Source organism: Hylobates moloch, unplaced genomic scaffold (genome assembly GCF_009828535.3).
Source record: "Hylobates moloch isolate HMO894 unplaced genomic scaffold, HMol_V3 SCAFFOLD_6, whole genome shotgun sequence".
NCBI lineage: Eukaryota > Metazoa > Chordata > Mammalia > Primates > Hylobatidae > Hylobates > Hylobates moloch.
The window spans coordinates 118,850,100-118,867,171 of record NW_026652281.1 but is presented as its reverse complement, the minus strand read 5'-3'; the positions used below and the strand labels follow the sequence as shown (position 1 = coordinate 118,867,171).

General features: G+C 55.8%; 1 protein-coding gene and 1 long non-coding RNA gene across 4 annotated transcripts in view; one reads left to right on the top strand and one right to left on the bottom strand.

Moving 5' to 3' along the window:
• LOC131383655 (uncharacterized) overlaps positions 1-1,114 on the bottom strand; it is a 38,154-nt gene extending 37,040 nt beyond the window's left edge. Inside the window, exon 1 of the long non-coding RNA XR_009213834.1 lies at positions 766-1,114. This is a non-coding gene — a long non-coding RNA (uncharacterized LOC131383655). The remainder of the gene's footprint in view (positions 1-765) is intronic.
• A 5,139-nt stretch (positions 1,115-6,253) lies between these two features.
• Positions 6,254-17,072, top strand: part of PCDH1 (protocadherin 1) — a 32,088-nt gene continuing 21,269 nt past the window's right edge. The window contains exons 1-2 of one of the 3 annotated variants that reach the window (XM_032158191.2): positions 6,254-6,435; positions 14,893-15,755. In XM_032158191.2, coding sequence (XP_032014082.1) covers positions 6,396-6,435; positions 14,893-15,755 — 903 coding nt within the window. In that variant the 5' untranslated portion in view covers positions 6,254-6,395. Of the gene's footprint in view, positions 6,436-14,650; positions 14,808-14,892; positions 15,756-17,072 lie in introns of those variants that run through there. The other 2 variants (XM_032158192.2, XM_032158193.2) reach the window with 2 other exon arrangements.

The following is a 17,072-nucleotide window of genomic DNA, read 5'->3' as shown; positions in this document are numbered from 1 at the left end:
AGGATTTAAATGTTGACTTGTCCGACTTCCAAACCAGTGTTTCTCACCACTATATTAAATGTATTCCTAGCCAAGCACAGTGGCTTATGCCTGTAATCCCAGCACTTTGGGATGCTGAAGCAAGCGGATTATTTGAGGTCAGGAGTTTGAGACCAGCCTGGCTAACATGGTGAAACCTGTCTCTAGTGAAATAAAAAAATTAGCCAGGCATGGAGGCGCGCAGCTCTAATCCCAGCTACTCAGGAGGCTAAGGCAGGAGAATCACTTGAACCTGGGAGGCAGAGGTTGTAGTGAGCTGAGATGGCGCCACTGCACTCCAATCTGGGTGACAGAGTGAGACTCCATCTCAAAAAAAAAAAAAAAAAATTCCCCTTTGAGTAAAGGGTAGGTCTATGCCCCTCTCCCTTACCACCCCATACACATAAAAGTTTGGCGAGGACCACAAAAGACATGGTCCCAAACGTAGCCTATTAGTGAGGAGAGTACTAGGAGAAGAGGAATGGGGGCAGGCTCCCGGGCTGAGGAAGGACCATATTAAAGCCTCATCTTCAACAACACAGAGAAAAACAATTTGAAACTTAATCATCTCCCAGAATGATGATCCCTCCCCGCAGCGGGGAGCACATTAGCAGAGCTGAGAAATGATAATTCAGCAGCCCCCAACCCAGCAGGGAAGGAAAGAGAGGAGGAGGGAGGAGAGCTGGAGGAAAACAGAAACAGAGGCACAGAGAAAGATGGGGAACGCGGGGAGAGGCAAGGCCTGACCTCTCGTGGCTCTTCTTCCTGCCCAAGTCTGAGACAGGGTTCCAGGAAAGTGGTCTGGTGGCACTTGGCCCTTCAATTGTGCCCAGATAGGGCAGGGGTCAAGGTGCTCCCTAGGTCAGTTCTCAGCACCGATGGATCCCCACGTCCGGAGCTGCATCCAAGCTCATCCGGGCCAGGCGTGGTTTGGTGGTCTTAGCCTGGTTGGGGGAAAGCTCCCGAGCCACCAGCGCTGGCTCTGAGCACCCGCTTGTCCGATGGCACCTAGGCGAATCAGCGGTCCGTCAGGACCCGAGGTGCTGGACAGCTCCCGGTCCCAGAAATGATTCTCTGGAGTCCACCAGAGAGGTGGGGCGAGGCTGCCCCCGCGCCGCGGCAGTCCCCACCCTCCGGAGAAGCGCGAAGGCTGCTGGGAGCTCCTGGGGAAAGGGCTCGGGGTCGTGAAAGGGTCCGGATGGAGATCTGGTGGGGACCTTGAGCCTGGAGCCCCGGGGGCAACTTCTCCAGACGCATTCCTTCCTTCTGAGTCCAGACCCCTTCACTCCCCACATCAACCCCCGCTGGGGACAATGGCGCCTTCAGCCCCCAGAGATGAATGGGGCCTTTCAGAGCCGCACGCCACGGGGTCAGCGGCGGCCACCGGGTCCCCAGGGCGGGGGAGGGGGGGCTGCCCAGCCTCCCGATCAAGGAGACTCTGGCCAGGGAGAGTGGGGAGCTCTTCGGGGAAGAAAGGAATCCCATGGTCCCTTTCTTAGAGACTAGTGGGCCCCGGAGAAGAGATTCATCTGGATCAGGCAGTTCCTGGTAAAGAAGGATTTTAAGGGGGTGGGGAGGGAGGAACCCCCGCTACCTGTGGCAGTGAAGGGGAGATTCTGTGCCCCTTCCTCAGGAGGCAGCAAAGCCAGCTACCAAGCTTTTGCTACCTCTTCCCACTCCACCCTCCATCCCGCCGGGTTCCCCAAATCGGGGTCCCTCCCTCAGTTTGCATGGGGCAGCTCCCCGTTTCTCTTGGTCCCTTCATCGGGGGCTGTCCCTAAGGCTTGGTCCCTCCTTCCTGCTCCTGTCTCCCCTCCACTTCTTGCACTGCACAGCCTACCCAGTTTCTATGGAAACAGGCTGGGAAGGCACTGCCAGGAGGCCAAGGCCACTACAGCTCTTGGGGGGAGGGGAAGATAGAAATGGAAAGAGAGACACAGGAGGCGAGTTCTGGCCATTCCCTGAAGTGGGTGGAGATCTGTTGGGAGTGAGACTTCACTGACAGAGGGGTGGGGCAGAAGGAGAGGTGTGATTAAGTGATGTGACTGAGACAGAGTCAAGGGGCTGCTCCTCATTCCCCCAATTCCCAGTGCTCCAGACATCTAGACAAGCCTCCTCAGAGGGGAAAGTGGTGGATGAAGAAGGAAAAGAGACCGGTAGTACCAAGAGCTCTGCTCATTTCTAACTTATGTGAGGCTCTATCCTTTTACCCTTCCTGGGGACAGGCCCACTTGAGAGGAGGTCTCCAGGGAACTAGAAGGCTCCCAAGAAAATTGGAGTGCGGAGGGAAAATTGGAGTGCGGAGGGAAAATTGGAGTGCGGTGTGAGTGGTCAGGGATGTTCAGGAATCTCCCCTAGGAAGGTGAGCTAGAGGTGGGCAGAGGCCTCGGAATGTCAGCCACTTTTATGGTACCCCTCTCTGGCACCTCCACTGAGCAGTTGGTAGGGGGCTGGAGACTGTCAGCTTCTTCCCCTCTGTTCATCCCATCAGAATGTTGGGCTACGAGAAAACAAAAGTGGCCTAGTGGGGGTTGGGTGCAGAGAAAGGGAGATAAGCCTAAGGCAAGAAGGGCCAGAAGAGGGGTGGGTGAGTGAGTGAGTGCAGATGCTTGTGGCTAGGGCAGGGAGGGAGCTTCTTAGAAGCTTCATCTGCCAGCTCCTGGGAAGTGATCCCCAGCCCTCACCCTCTCCTGATGCTCCCACTTAAGGCAAAGCTGCCCCTTGGACAGGAACTATTGGAAATCCCAGAGTCCTGGGAGATTGTGCTGTGGGGAATTCCTTGGAAAGGGGCCCTCTAGGTTATCAGAACGTTCAGCAAAGCTTCCCTGGGGGAGAGGGGTAGTGAAACAGGTACCCTGGAGCCTAGGGTTTCCTGGATCTGAGCCATCGGCTCTCCCTCAACCATAGTCCCCAGAACAGTCGTCTTGGTGTTTGCTTATTTTGGTTATTTTTTGATCAGATATTTTGGCACTGAGCACACTGCCTCCTGTTGCCATGGCAGCCGTGACAGGGGCTGAGGCACCGTGAGAAAAATACCAAAATTAATGAGTGAGCGAAAGTGCAGCCGAGAGAAAAACAAGGTTAAAAAAAGAGTTAAAACAGTAATGAAAACAGGCTTTCCAGCTCCACAGCAGAGCAACTGCTGAGGCCTCCCCTGAGCAGCAGCCCCCACCCAGCCTAGGGCTCCTGGCATCTCCCAGACCTCAAGGCAGGACTCACTTGGCTTCCCCCACCCAGCTCATCACTGACCCAGCAACAGCCACTTGGGGACCACCCTAGGCACAACAGTAGATCAGCTCCAACAGTACATCAGCTTCCATCTCAGGTAGTATCCTGCCTCCCAGAATAGCTTGTCATCTCCTAGACAATAGAGTCTCAGCCACAGCCCCCACACAACAATGGTCCAGCAAAATTACCAGGAAATGGCCTCCTAGCTACACCCAAGCTTTAAAGTTATCGCTGCAGGCATCCCAGCTAGAGTCCAGCACACAGTAACAGCCCAGCCACAATCCTGAGCAACAGCATCTTAGCTATAGCCAATCCCCAGTATGCTGTCATCACAGCTACAGCTCCAGGACCAATAGCAGCTCAGCTACAGTCCTATACACAACAGTAGCTCTGCTCCTATCCCAGGTAACAGCCTGTCTCCCAGGTACAGGCTCCTGGCAACAGCCTCTCATCTCCTAGGACCTAGGCAATGGATCCAGCTACAGTCCCATCTACATCAGATTAACAGGGAACAGCTTCTTAGCTATAGCCAGTCTCAGGTGTGCCAGCCTCATATCTATAGCTTCAGGCCCAACAGCTTATCAGTTACAGCCCTCCCTCAACATGCACACACACACACCCATACACACACAGCTTGGCGATAGTTTCTCAGGTAATCTTATTGGCTATAGCCTAGGCACACCAGCATCAGAGCACTGCAACAGTGTCCCAAGTATAATCAGAGGCAGCAGCCTTGGTGTTACAGTTCCAGGCCCTACAGAATCCTAGTTCACTTAGCCACAGCCCATCCCAGGTATATGGACATCACAGCAAGCACCCCAACCATTCCCATACCCGGCATCACCCTGATTCCAATCCCTGGCCACAGTCTCAGCTGGAACTCAGGCACCATCAGTTTCAGGAGCCTCCCCCAATGCTTCACTTGCCAAGCAGGTCCTCCCCCCACTTTGGTACAGGGCCAAAAATCTGACTTCTCTCCTCTTCAAACGCCACCTCCCTTGCTCCCCAACCATCCTCCCAGTCCCTGCTTGCTCACCTGCCCTCCTTCCTGGGGGAAAAAGGTCCCAATTCTCATATCTACATTGCCCCTGACTCAGGGGCACAGAGCCCAGCCTGGCAGCTGGGGTAGGAGGCGCTGGGGAGCAGGGAGAAGAGTAGGCACACCCTGGTGCTGCTGCTCTGGCCCAGTTCTGCTCCTACCACTTGGTGCAGAATTTGAGTTTGATGGTGGCGGAGCAGGGAGGATGGAGGCGAACATCTGGGAGATTAGCATTTCCTGCCCAGCTCTGCGGCTGCTGATCCTGCTCAGCCCTGAGCAAGGGAGGAGAACAGAGGAGCCTTTGAATGGCTCCCAGCAAGCAGACCGGGGAGGGTTTGCTGCACTGGGCAGCGGGCACACGCTGGGGGCAGGGAGACCGGGGCAGCTCTTCTGCGGCAGATTTCTTCTCTCTGGGCCACTGAGTCCCTCCTCGGAGCTGTGCTCAATGATGTAGAGAGTATGAGCTTTCTAGAGACAGAAAGAAGCTACTTACAGGACAGACCCACCCCCCTCTTTCACCAGATTACCCAATCTCCCATCTAGAGCCCCGTCCCTGGGCTCCTGGGCCTGAGGGATAGAGCAGGGCCTAGGCCAGAAAAGGAGTCCAGTTAAGCGGGGCTGCTCTGGGAGAGATCTTGGACAGACTTTGCTTGCCCTCTTAGCTAGCCAGAGATTCCACTTTTATCCTGAAGAGCATCCCACCGAGACAGGCAAGAGCTGAGAAGAGAAGGAGGTAGAAGAAAGAGGAAAGGCACAGAAGAGTGGTAGGAACAGGAAAATGGGGAAGGACAGAGATCGGGAGTCAGAGGCTATGGCAAAAAGAGGCCCAGCAACTGGTCATCCCATAACGAGAGCATTTCCTCACCCAGCACTAGGCCTGGCTAGGGATAACCTTCCTCATTCTTTTGACCTAGAACACTCTGCCTGGGCCTGCAGGCGAAGAAGGCAGGAGGTCCTGTTGAACTGGGACACTTGGCAGCCTGGGTTACCAAACCGCAAGCTCAGGAGAGGGAGTTCCCAAGATGCTCAGAGACCTCTAGATGGCGCCAGAGAGCCAGAGCTGAATGGGAGAAACCGAGTATTGGAGTGTGTGAGACACTGCGTGTGACACCGTGTGTGATTTGGTGAGTGTGAGTGTGATAGGGAGCGTGTGGCACTGCAAGGGCGTGTGACACAGGCCGTGACACTGGGCGGCCTCGCGGGGCAGGGACCCGGTGACTGTATACTGTAAGTCACTGGCAAATACGTGTGGCCGCAGCACTACGCCGGCCCAGAGGGCAGGTGATCAGGGGACCCTCGAATAGCCTAAGCTCAGGAGCAGCACTTCGTCTTCACGCTTGTGTATCTTCCCCATCCTCACTCTAGAACCCCCGGGTGCCATTAGCCTCCTCCTCCCACGGTCCCCTCCATAGCCCCACCCCCACGGCTTGCTGCGGCCACCGAGGCTGACCGCTCTGCGGCTTCGGCCGGAGGGGGAGGGGTGAACTTTCCCCGAGCGCAGCGGGAAGGGAGGGCCACACAGGGCGATCCGGGATCTGGGCGGGAAAAGGGTGGATATGGAGGAGCAGGTGCCCAGGGAAGAAGGCGCTTCCCTTGCCTCGACTTCCCAGCGGGCAGACAGAGCTAGGGACAGGTGTTTGAGTAGGGTAAGGAGGGGAATCCAGGAGCAGTCCTAGATGGAGGCTTGGGTGAGATAAGTGTAAGGTGAAGCGCAGAGGAGGGGACGGCCTGTGTACTGGGCCTCGGGCGGTAAAGAGATGGCAAAGGGAGGGGTCCAGGCTTTGGGGAGCGGTGCTCAGGGTCCCCTCCCAGCCGGACCAGAGCGGTCCCGAGCTCCACCTCCCGGCCGGAGGGGGGGGGCGGGGAGGCGGGCGGGCCGGGAGGGAGGGGGGAGGGAGGGAGGGGGCGGGCCGGGCTGTGCGCTCCGCTCTCTGCTGGCTCCGCCGCCGCCGCCGCCGCCGCCGCCTCACACACTCGGGGAGCGGGAGCGCGGCGCGGACGCAAAGCCGCCGGGCTGCTGCGCCCAGAGCCAGCCGGAGCCGGAGCCCGAACCGCAGCGCCAGCCCCAGCCGTGCGGAGCCGCAGCCCGGGCCGGGGCCGGCGGCGGCTCATGGACAGCGGGGCAGGCGGCCGGCGCTGCCCGGAGGCGGGTAAGGATCCGGCGGCGGTGGAGGCAGCAGCGGCTTGGGGCCCGAAGCGGTCACGGCCGGCGGGAGCTGAGGGAGGGGCGCTCGGCGGAGCGAGGCCGCGGGGGCCCAGCCCGAGCTCGGCGCCAGGGGGCTGAGGTGGGGGCGGCTGGGAGCCCAGAGTGGGGGATGCGGCCGAGGGATTCCGGCCTCCCAGGTCTGCGGCGAGAAGCCGAGGGAGTGGAGGGGGTGCTGAGCAGAACCCCAGTCCCCGCGTCCCGAACCTGGGCGCGCTCGGAGAGACGGAGATAGGGAGACTCCAGGAGCGCGCGGCGTGGAGGATGGGTTTGGGGAAGCGCGCGGCCCCCAGTTTGGTGGGGGTCTCCCGGAGGACGGAGCAAGCAAGGACCCTTGTCCACAACACATACATACACACTTGTTGGGCAACTAGCTCGGCTCACTCAGCCGCTTCCAGCTTCCAGCGGGCACCCAGAGGGCCAGACCGTGGACATATATACACACATACATACATCCGTACATATGTGCACACAGACATACCTCCCGCACACCAGCGCCCACTGGGGCACCGTCACCAGCTCAGAATCCGCTTCAGTGTCTGCACGATCAGCAGCACCGACACACAACCCGTGGCTTTACAGAGCAATAACACAACCGGGTGTGACACCCCGCGACGTGGACACACAAACACAATCTCGTGCCCTCATGTACGAGTGTCACAGCCACAGTTCACTACATGAACCCTCAAAACCTAGCCACCCCCCACATTCCTTTAAGGAACACACCCTAACATATATCATCTTACCCACTTCTTGGCCAGAACATAGGTACACAGCACAGGTCTCCTTGCACCCCTCTACTGCACCCACACAAACACACAACCCAGTATCTCAGCACACGCTTGATGGCACACACCCTAACACAGGAAGTGGCACCTACAGCAGCGCCTCACGGTCACAAACACAGAATACACTGCTTCACCCATCTTAACACTGGGTGTCATACACACCTCAAACCAACAGTGTCACATTACATTACACCCTGCAGCGCATACACACAAACACACACACTCCGTTCCTCTCCCTCGGAGTCCAGATTCAGGCAGAAGAAGCCGCCGGGGTCGCTCGGCGAGCCCCAAGCGCCCCGCCACGTTAATCGCGACATTATTACTGTAAATATCGGCACAGCGGGAAGCCTGGGCCGGCCTGCCGGCTTCCCAGTCGGCGCCTCCCCAACCCCCACTCCCGGGCCGAACCGGCCGGTGTTCCGGGAACAAGCTGGACCTGGCTGGCCAAGCCATCCCGCCTCCCCGGAGTTCCGGGGCCCCAGGTTCCTTTGTAGAGGGTGCTAGCCCGGGACGGTGGTTGCGACCCTCTTCCAGCCATTTAGCTGAGTTTTCTGAGCAATCTGGGTCTCCAGCACACCTGGGTCCCACACACCTTGGTGGGTCCCGCACACCTGGGTTCGTCTCACACCTGGGCGCCTCCTCCGCCTGGTCCCCGCTGTAGGCCAGTGTGTGCGCGGGCAGGCCCTGGAGCCAGAAGGGAAATCGCGGCAGGCACAGGAGCAGAATTTGCAGGCGAGGTGGTCTCGCACCCCTTCCCCCCCCCAGCTACCCTCTGTAAGTCAGAATTCTGGCCTCAGTTTCCCCAAGAGTGGTCGGCTACTGTTTCTTCTGCCAGGAAAGACTGGGGGCGGCACTGAGGCCTTGGAGAATTGAGCGTAGGGAAAAACCCCCCTCCGCTCGCCACGAGAGGGTCGGTTTTATGAGAATGTCCCCGCCTAGCCGGGTTCGCGGCTTTGTGATTCCGGCGCCGGCTCCCTCCCCGCCCCCTCCCGGCGCCCGCTGCGCTGCTCGAGCCGGCGCCGGCTTGCGGGGGACCCTAGGCCGAGGCCGGAGATGCCGGGGAGGAGGGATTCCCCGCGGTGGCCTGGGTGCGGGGGGCGCAAGGGCTCCCCCCACTAGCCGAGGCGGGTTCTCACCACGCCGCGCCCTAGCCTTGCCTTGGGTTCCTGGAGGCTGGGCGCTGCCGGGGTGGGGGTGGGGCCACCAGAGCCCAAGAAACTGCCGCCGTCCCCCCCGCCACCCCCGAATCCCCGCAACACACACACACACTCGGCGTCCTCTGGGAGGAGTCGCTCCGCGCGCTGGGTGTGTGCTGGGAGCGCCCGCAGACCAAGGCGGTGCGGACTGGGGCTGCTCGGGTCGGCAGAGTCCAGGACTTCGTGCAGGAAGACGCCAAGAGCCTTCTGGCACCTGCTCTGGGTCAACCCTCGGGAGCTGCCAGGGAAGGGGCCGCCCAGAAAGTTTTTATGACAAGCCGGAGGTCTAGCTGTGTTTGGGGTGGGGGGCGCGGGAGTAGGTGGGTGTTACTTTATTGACGTTAAGGTCTGGGGGAATTGGAACCTGTAATTACAACTAGACTAGGGCATGGGGTGGAATCGAGGGGAAAGGCAGACTGGCCCCCAGAGGTGGCCAGAGGCAGTGTCATAGGGAGGCAAGTCTGGATTCAGTTCTGGCCGCATTTAGTTTTTACCCCTTCTCCTACCCACCTCCAATTCTCAATTCCAAAAGGGACTTCAGCTGGAAGTGGGTGTCTTGCTGGTCTGCCATCTTCTTAGCAGAGGGGCTGCTACTGTGGCTACTTCTGCAGGGGAACTGGGCAAGTGATAGTAAGCTAATTGCTGGGAAGAAGGGGGTTGAAGGGCCAGGAGGCGGCCGCGAGGGTGGGGGAGGAGCTAAGTGGGAATCAGGGTTCGGGGAGGGGTGTGGGGAAAGAAGAAGGTGAGGGCTGCCCCTGCCGTGAGCAAGGATATTTGGTGCAGAGATTCTGTTCAACAATGTATTGAGCACCTTTTATCTGCCAGGGCCCATGGTGGGTGGTGAGGATGCAGTAGTAAGAGACATACCGTCGTTGCCTTCATAGGACTTACCAACCAGCGAGGGATTGGCTTGTTTATTCATCGAACCAAGGGGCACCCACTGTGTGCCTGATGCTGGAAATAAAATGATCTATTCAGCAATTGGAAGGCTTAGAGAAAAAATGATTTGTCCTTTACATGTAATGTAAATAGACCTTCATGTAATAGACCTTATAGGCATGAGATCTCATTTAATTCTCCTAAATAATTTCAAGAGGCAGGATTCATTATTTCCATTTCACAGTATGGAAACAGGTTCAGAAAAGTAAGTTCACTTGGTTAATGTCACACAGCTAGGAAGTGGTGGAGCGAGGGTTCTAACCCCAACAATCTGACATGCAGGTGCCCAGAAGCCCTGCAGAGGCTAATAGAGGGTTGTGGGAGAGAGGGGAGAGGAGCTGAGGTCTGCACACTTGCTCTCTGTGGGAGGCTTCTGTTCAGCTCCACCCCACGCAACCCCATTTGCTTCCCCTTTCCTCCGACAGTCCGTTTGTCCCTTGGTGTTTTGTGCCCGCGGCAGTGACCGTTGTGTAACAGTGCTGGGGCGAGGGTGGGGAGTCAGAGCTGACCTGGCTACTGGGACAGTGGTGGCTGCCTCTGTGTGTTTTTTCTCTGGCCACAGCACTCAGCAAAATGGACCTTGGTCCCCGGGGTGGGCTGGAAATGAAGTTTCCGGGTGAACCCTCACCTCTGTTCTCCCTTCCCAGATGTTGACACAGACGGTATTTCCTTCAGCTTTTCTGGGACTCCGTCCCCTCCTTATCCCTTACTCCTACACCCCTGATGGCACTTCTGCTCCTCTATCTGAGGGACATGGGTCCCTGTGCCTGTTCCCCCTCAGGCTCTGGCTTCTCAGGGTCCTGGGTGCCCATGTCACTGGGGGGAGGTAGGGCACCGTTGCCCAGGAAGGCAGCCAGGGCCTGGGGAAGGGCAGATAAGGCGCTGCATGTATCAAAGGCTGCCGTGTGGGACTAATGGCTCCCAGTGCCCAACTGCTGGGGACAAAGTTCAGAGATGGTGGGAGCAGGGGTGAGGGAAGGCCTCCTTATTGCTGCTCCTGTCCTTCCAGGCCACCCGGGCTCTCTCCCTGCACCTCTACGGGCCCCTGGGTGAACAGCAGCAGCCTAGGAAGCCTGGGCTCGTTCATTCCTTGACCCTTAGGCCCACTGTTTCTTATTCCCTCCTTACTGGGCAAGGTTGGCAGTCCAGGAATGGTGGGGAGGCAGGTGTGACATAACAGGCATCAGATTCTAGCCTCAGATATTTCTGTTCCTTTCCCCCAGACCCTGGGATGTGAAGAGGCATTATTTCTCAAGTCCTGGTTCTTTCACATACTACTTCTGTGACTTAAGACAGTTTATTCTTTCTCAGCCCCCATTTGATCATCTGTAGTATGGGAAGGAGTGTAATAATAAATACTACCCATTTCAGAGGGTTGGGAGGAAAGAGATCACGTGTGTAAAATGCTTAGTACTGAGTAAAATCTTAGTGTTTGCTGAGATGGTGATGATGATGAGTGATTATGATGGCAAAGGTGATGATAAGAGTTTGTAGGGGCTGGGCGCAGTGGCTTACGCCTGTAATCCCAGCACTTTGGGAGGCAGATGCAGGTGGATCATGAGGTCAGGAGATCGAGACCATCCTGGCTAACATGGTGAAACCCTGTCTCTACTAAAAATACAAAAAAAAAAAAAATTTAGCTGGGCGTGGTGGCACGTGCCTGTAGTCCCAGCTACTTGGGAGGCTGAGGCAGGGGAATTGCTTGAACCCGGGAGGCGGAGGTTGCAGTGAGGCTAGATCGCACCACTGCACTCCAGCCTGGCGACAGAGTGAGACTGTCTCAAAAAAAAAAAAAAAAAAAAAAAGAGTTTGCAGGACCTCAGGCTCTTTCTTAACTCCCTGGAATTATCTCAAAGTTGTACCCAGATGGTCGACCATTGCATCACAATTGCTTGGGGGTTTCTCTAGGTCCCACCTCCTGAATAAAGATTCCTAAGGGTGGGGCCAGATAATCTTCATTTTGAAGAAACTCTCCAGATGCTTGAAGGGCCTAGGCCCTCTTCAACTCCTTTCCCCACTGTGAGCAACTCTCCCCCAACCCTCTTTTCGCCACATTCCTCGTACTTTCTGGGACCCTTCCCCGGCCCCGCCATCCCATACCTTCCTTGAGTTGGATATTATCCTGTGGTTCTCCTTCTCTTTCCAATTCAGAGGTTAGATACCACAGTCCTTAACTGGTTCTTTTGCTGGTTGAAGGTAAGGCAACTCCTCAGGGTGAGAAAGAGCATGTGGGGGGCGGAGGTAGTCTCATAAGCGTGTGTGCCTGTTCTGCCTAGGAGGTTTGAAAGGTTATAGGGCCTCAGGTTGTGACTGTGAGATGGAGGAAGCCTGAGGTAGGGGCTTAATTCGTAGCTCTTGGAGTGGCCACACATCGTTTGCCCTGACTGCTGCCAGATCATGGCCCCCTGAATTAGCAGCTAAAATTTGTGAACAGTCATTTTTCCTGGAAAAATCTGCACCATGGTTTTATAAAATTCTTGAAGGAGGATGTGACCACAAAAGATTAACTATCTTAAATATCCTTGATCTGGAGAGAACAGAGGCAAACAGTGACTGCCTTATTTATTCTCTTGGTCAGGTTTAGGGTAATTCCCGTGGGCTTCCCACATAACGCCTCACCTGCCAAGACTTTTGTAGAGAATTGGGGTGCACAGTGATACCACCTTGTATATGCAGAGGAGGGTGGCAGCAGGATACAGTCCCATAAGAAAATGAGGTTCTCTGGTGATGGTCCTTTGGGGATGTGTTTGGGTTGGGGTTGAAGTAGTCAGATGAGCCTTGTGCCAGGTCCATGCAGGTGGAGGGGAGGTGGCTGGAGGGGGGTGGTGGTGGATCCAAATGGAGTACAGATAAATTCCTGCTTCCTTTAAAGAGATTAAGATTGCAACGGGAACAAACATGCACACCAATCTGATAACGCCACACACACTTTAGGGAGGGGCCTGTGCTTGGGGAAGGCCATACAGAGGAGGGGAAGTGTTTGATTTATCTAAGGACTCTGTGCATTCAGCAAACATTTGCTGAGAGTCTACTATGTGCCCTAAACAGAGAAGACTTACATTTTACCCCAGGAAGTTCTCAGTGGCGTAGGGGAATCGGGCAAGTGAGCAAGTAAAAGAGCAGTGGTCACACAGCAAAGTACCAGGAAAGGCTAAGCCCAGAGAGCCAAAATAACAACAGTCATTCAAGAGCTGCCGAGTGCCCACTGTGTGCCAGGTCCAGGGCTAAGCCCTGAGGAGGTAGGAGCAAACAAAGTAGAAACTCTCCTGCTTTCTGCTCACCATCTTGGAGCAAAGACAGACAATTAACACATTTTCCAAACAGGTACACAACTACAATTGTGCTAAATGCTTTGAAGGAGTCCTTTGTTGAGTACCCACATTTAGCCCACAGTATCTCAAACACCCTAGGAAATAGGTAGTATTATCCCCATTTTACAGATAAGGAAACTGAGGCACTAAATCTTTGCTTCAGGTCATGCAGCCAGGAAGTGAGCAGCTGGGTTTGCCTCAGACTGTCTGATGCCACAGCCCTTGCTCTTCTCCACCCTTCTGACCTACATTCGCCAAATGGTATACAGAAGCAACCAAACAAAATGAACAAATAGTCATTGAGTTAGAAGCACTGTCATGGCAGATTGGACCAGTCTTGTTTACTTCTGCATCCCTGTGCCCAGGACAGAGCCTGGCATATTGTAAATGCCTGATAAACATTTGTTGAATGCATGACTGAGTCCCTACAGTGTACCCAGATGTGCAAAGGTGCATTGTTAGGGGGCAGGGGATGAGTGAGTGTACAGAATACTGTCCCTTCCTTCATGGTGCTTTGCATTTGCCTGGAAAGGCAGAGAACTCAGGAATAGGTGCACAATACTGAAGCTGAACAACACAGGCGGGCGGTGTCCCAGTCAGCCCCATGATTCATTGCCTTGGGATTGGAGCAGACAATAAGCGGCTGTGAGTTGGAGGAAGAAGAGGTCACCGTGGGCAGGAGAGGACTGTGAAGGTTTCCTGGAGGGCCAGAGCCTGCCCTCAGTGGGATTGATGTGGGGTGGGTGTTCCAGGTGCGGGGCAGGTATTCCAGGTAAAAGTGAGGAAGTGGGGAAAGGAGACTGAACCAGAAGCCTCTAAAGAAACTGCTGATCCAAAGATTTTGGATTTGAATAAAGGAGGGACTGGCCATGATTTTGTTGGAGAGGAGGGATCATTCAAGACAGAGACAGTAGCTGGGTCTAGCTGGGATCTGCAAATGCATGACCTCAAAGCCAGGGGAGATGGGCAGAAGAAGGGGGTTATTGTTGTGATGGGGGTGCAGCTTGTGGTTGACTAGGGCAGAGGTTGGGAGAGGCAGGTGTGAAGTAGGGGCTGGATATATGGAGATAGATGTCAAATAAGAGCCAGATGTTCATCCAGAGACCAGAGGGTGTGGGGTGGGGGAGTGGCCAGGGAAAGGCTGGTGGTGTCATTATCATCGGCAGCTCTGTCCCAGTTAGACCTGCTGGGCTCCCTGTTGCTAAGGACAGGCCAGGGCAGCTCCCAATGCCAACTCCAGGGCTAGTCAGCCCTGACCACAGTTCTGACCGCAATCTTGACCTGTGTTCCCTTGTACGCACCTGCCCATGGCAGTAGGAGGGAGAGGAGAGGAGCCCTAGCAACTGTGCATGTTCCTGTGTGCACGTTCTGGGGCATATGTGTTGGGGGAAAGTCGGGGAAGGCTAACACCTACTCCTCAACCCTAACCATTTTCACAAGCCTTGCCCAATTCAAGCTGGCCTTTTATGGGGGTGGAGAATACTGGGCACCGTGGGTGATTGTCAGAAAAAGAGGATTTGAGATGTCGTACCTCATGCATATGCACTGACTTGGCATCTCAGAATAAAGAGAACTGAGACATCATCCCCTCTCCCTCCAGCCAACCTTAATGGAGCCCAGTGTGACAAGTCAAGGTCCCAGGGTCTGGGGCGTGTAAGGACGTACTTGTGTCTCTTTCCTACCATGCATGTGGGGAGGGGTGCTCCAATTGGGGATGCTCGAGGCCTCACCCTTCCACTGGCTCTCTCTCCCTATCTCAGTATCAAGGTAATTACCATCGGTGACTAAGGCAGGATGCTCGTGAGAAGGAGGTGTTGGGTGAAGCACAGAGCAGAGAGCAGGGAGGAAAAGAAGGAAAGAGGGCAGGCAGCCGGGCTTGGGCCCAGGGAGTGTCAGGTGGGTGAGGGTGTTCCATGGGCGGGAGTTGCTCTAGGCATGCCAGGCCTCTTACTGGCTCCTCCAGCTGGGGAAGACACTGCTGCTACTGCCAGCTGTGGATGAGATTCAGGGATCTGAGTTTCTGGAATCGGGGTTCTGTGCTGGGACTGACTGCTCTTGTGGAGAATTGTGTGTCAGTGGGAGAGGGTGAGAATGGGGCCAGCTCTGGGCAGCTCAGGACCAGGCTTCTCTTCCCAGCTCATGGCCTCTGTTTTGCCTCTTCCCCTTGCAGCCCTCCTGATTCTGGGGCCTGCCAGGATGGGGCCCCTGAGGCACAGCCCAGGCCCTGGGGGGCAACGGCTACTGCTGCCCTGCATGCTGCTAGCACTGCTGCTCCTGCTGGCTCCATCCCCAGGCCACGCCACTCGGGTAGTGTACAAGGTGCTGGAGGAACAGCCACCCAACACCCTTATTGGGAGCCTCGCAGCCGACTATGGTTTTCCAGATGTGGGGCACCTGTACAAGCTAGAGGTGGGTGCCCCATACCTTCGTGTGGATGGCAAGACAGGTGACATTTTCACCACCGAGACCTCCATCGACCGTGAGGGGCTCCGTGAATGCCAGAACCAGCTCCCTGGTGATCCCTGCATCCTGGAGTTTGAGGTGTCTATCACAGACCTCGTGCAGAATGGCAGCCCCCGGCTGCTAGAGGGCCAGATAGAAGTACAAGACATCAATGACAACACACCCAACTTCGCCTCACCAGTCATCACTCTGGCCATCCCTGAGAACACCAACATCGGCTCACTCTTCCCCATCCCTCTGGCTTCAGACCGTGATGCTGGTCCCAATGGTGTGGCATCCTATGAGCTGCAGGCTGGGCCTGAGGCCCAGGAGCTATTTGGGCTGCAGGTGGCAGAGGACCAGGAGGAGAAGCAACCACAGCTCATTGTGATGGGCAACCTGGACCGTGAGCGCTGGGACTCCTACGACCTCACCATCAAGGTGCAGGATGGCGGCAGCCCCCCACGCGCCAGCAGTGCCCTGCTGCGTGTCACCGTGCTCGACACCAATGACAACGCCCCCAAGTTTGAGCGGCCCTCCTATGAGGCCGAACTATCTGAGAATAGCCCCATAGGCCACTCGGTCATCCAGGTGAGAGGCCCCCTCCGTATAACTGTCAGGGTGACCCACCATTAGAGATGGGAGCCCACCCAACCAGATGGGAGTTCCCTTCACTTAGGGGAAAAACTGCCAGAATACTGTAGTGAGACCCCTTCTCCCCAAAGTCAGCCGGGGGAGTCTTTCCCGCCCCACCCCAGCAGGTGATATTACTTTCCTCTATCAGGCTACTTAGGTGACAGTGAAATAGCATATGAACAGTTTCCCCTGACCCCTAAGGCAGACTCAAGCTGGGGAAACCTCTGAGAAGTGAAACTCCCGTGCTAGTCAAGTAGATCCTTCTCTGCCAGCCGGGTGAGCTGAGTTGGAACAAAGGAATCACCGTTTATCCAGGTAGAATCTCTCCTGAGATGAGAGTATCTTCCCAACCAGGGACAATTTCCCTTTAGCCAGATAAGGTTTTCCTGAAGCTGGAGGATATAGCCTCATTTTGCCTCTTCCTGACAAAGTCAAATGAGATCATTTTAGCCAGGTGGGACCCTCAGAGTTCTGAAAAAACATACTGAGGTGTCTGTATACCTGCCTCCTCCCCTAGGCATGGGGTGCCCATAGGTGTGGGATGCTTGGCACAGTGGGGTTCAGTGGGGGGTCAATTTCCTCTGTTGAAGTTCTCAGCACCCCTCTCCATGGGAACTGCCCCAGGCGCTGGGCAGCTTGGTGGGGCTGGGGCCTGGGAGGGAGCAAAGAAAGCGTCTCTGCAGACAGGTGGGTGTATCTCCTGCTGTCATCTCAGCTCTGGCCTCCTGCCAGCCCCAGCTCCTTTCTCCTTCCCCATGGGCTGAAGATGCCTCTCTCTTTGATGTGAGGGAGCTGAGGAGGCTCGGCCTGCCCTGGACACCGTTACCCATCCTGGAAAACCCTTAGTCCTAGGTCCTCAAGCCGAAGTGGGAGATGGGTGGGAGTTTCAGCCTTTTTTTTTTTTTAGAGCCTGGTGGACTGGGACCTGGAAAAGAGACTGAGAAAGAAAAGGGAGACAGACAGTCAGGGATAGCAAATAATAATAGCCTAGGTGCCAGGTACCGTTCTAAACACATGATGTGTATTATATCATTTAATCCTTACAGTACAAGGTAAGCATTATCCCCATTTTGCAGATGAGAAACTGAGCCCAAACAGATTAGAAAACTCGCCTGATACCCTACAGCTAATGAGTTCAGAGTCCACCTTTGCCACAGCCAAGAGTCTGGCTTCAGAGCCTAGGTGTGTAACAGCTTTACCACCTCCCAGTGAGGTGAAGCGGGAGAGTAGGGCAGAGAGTAAGCAGAGAGGTCAGCAGGGCTGAAAAGAGAG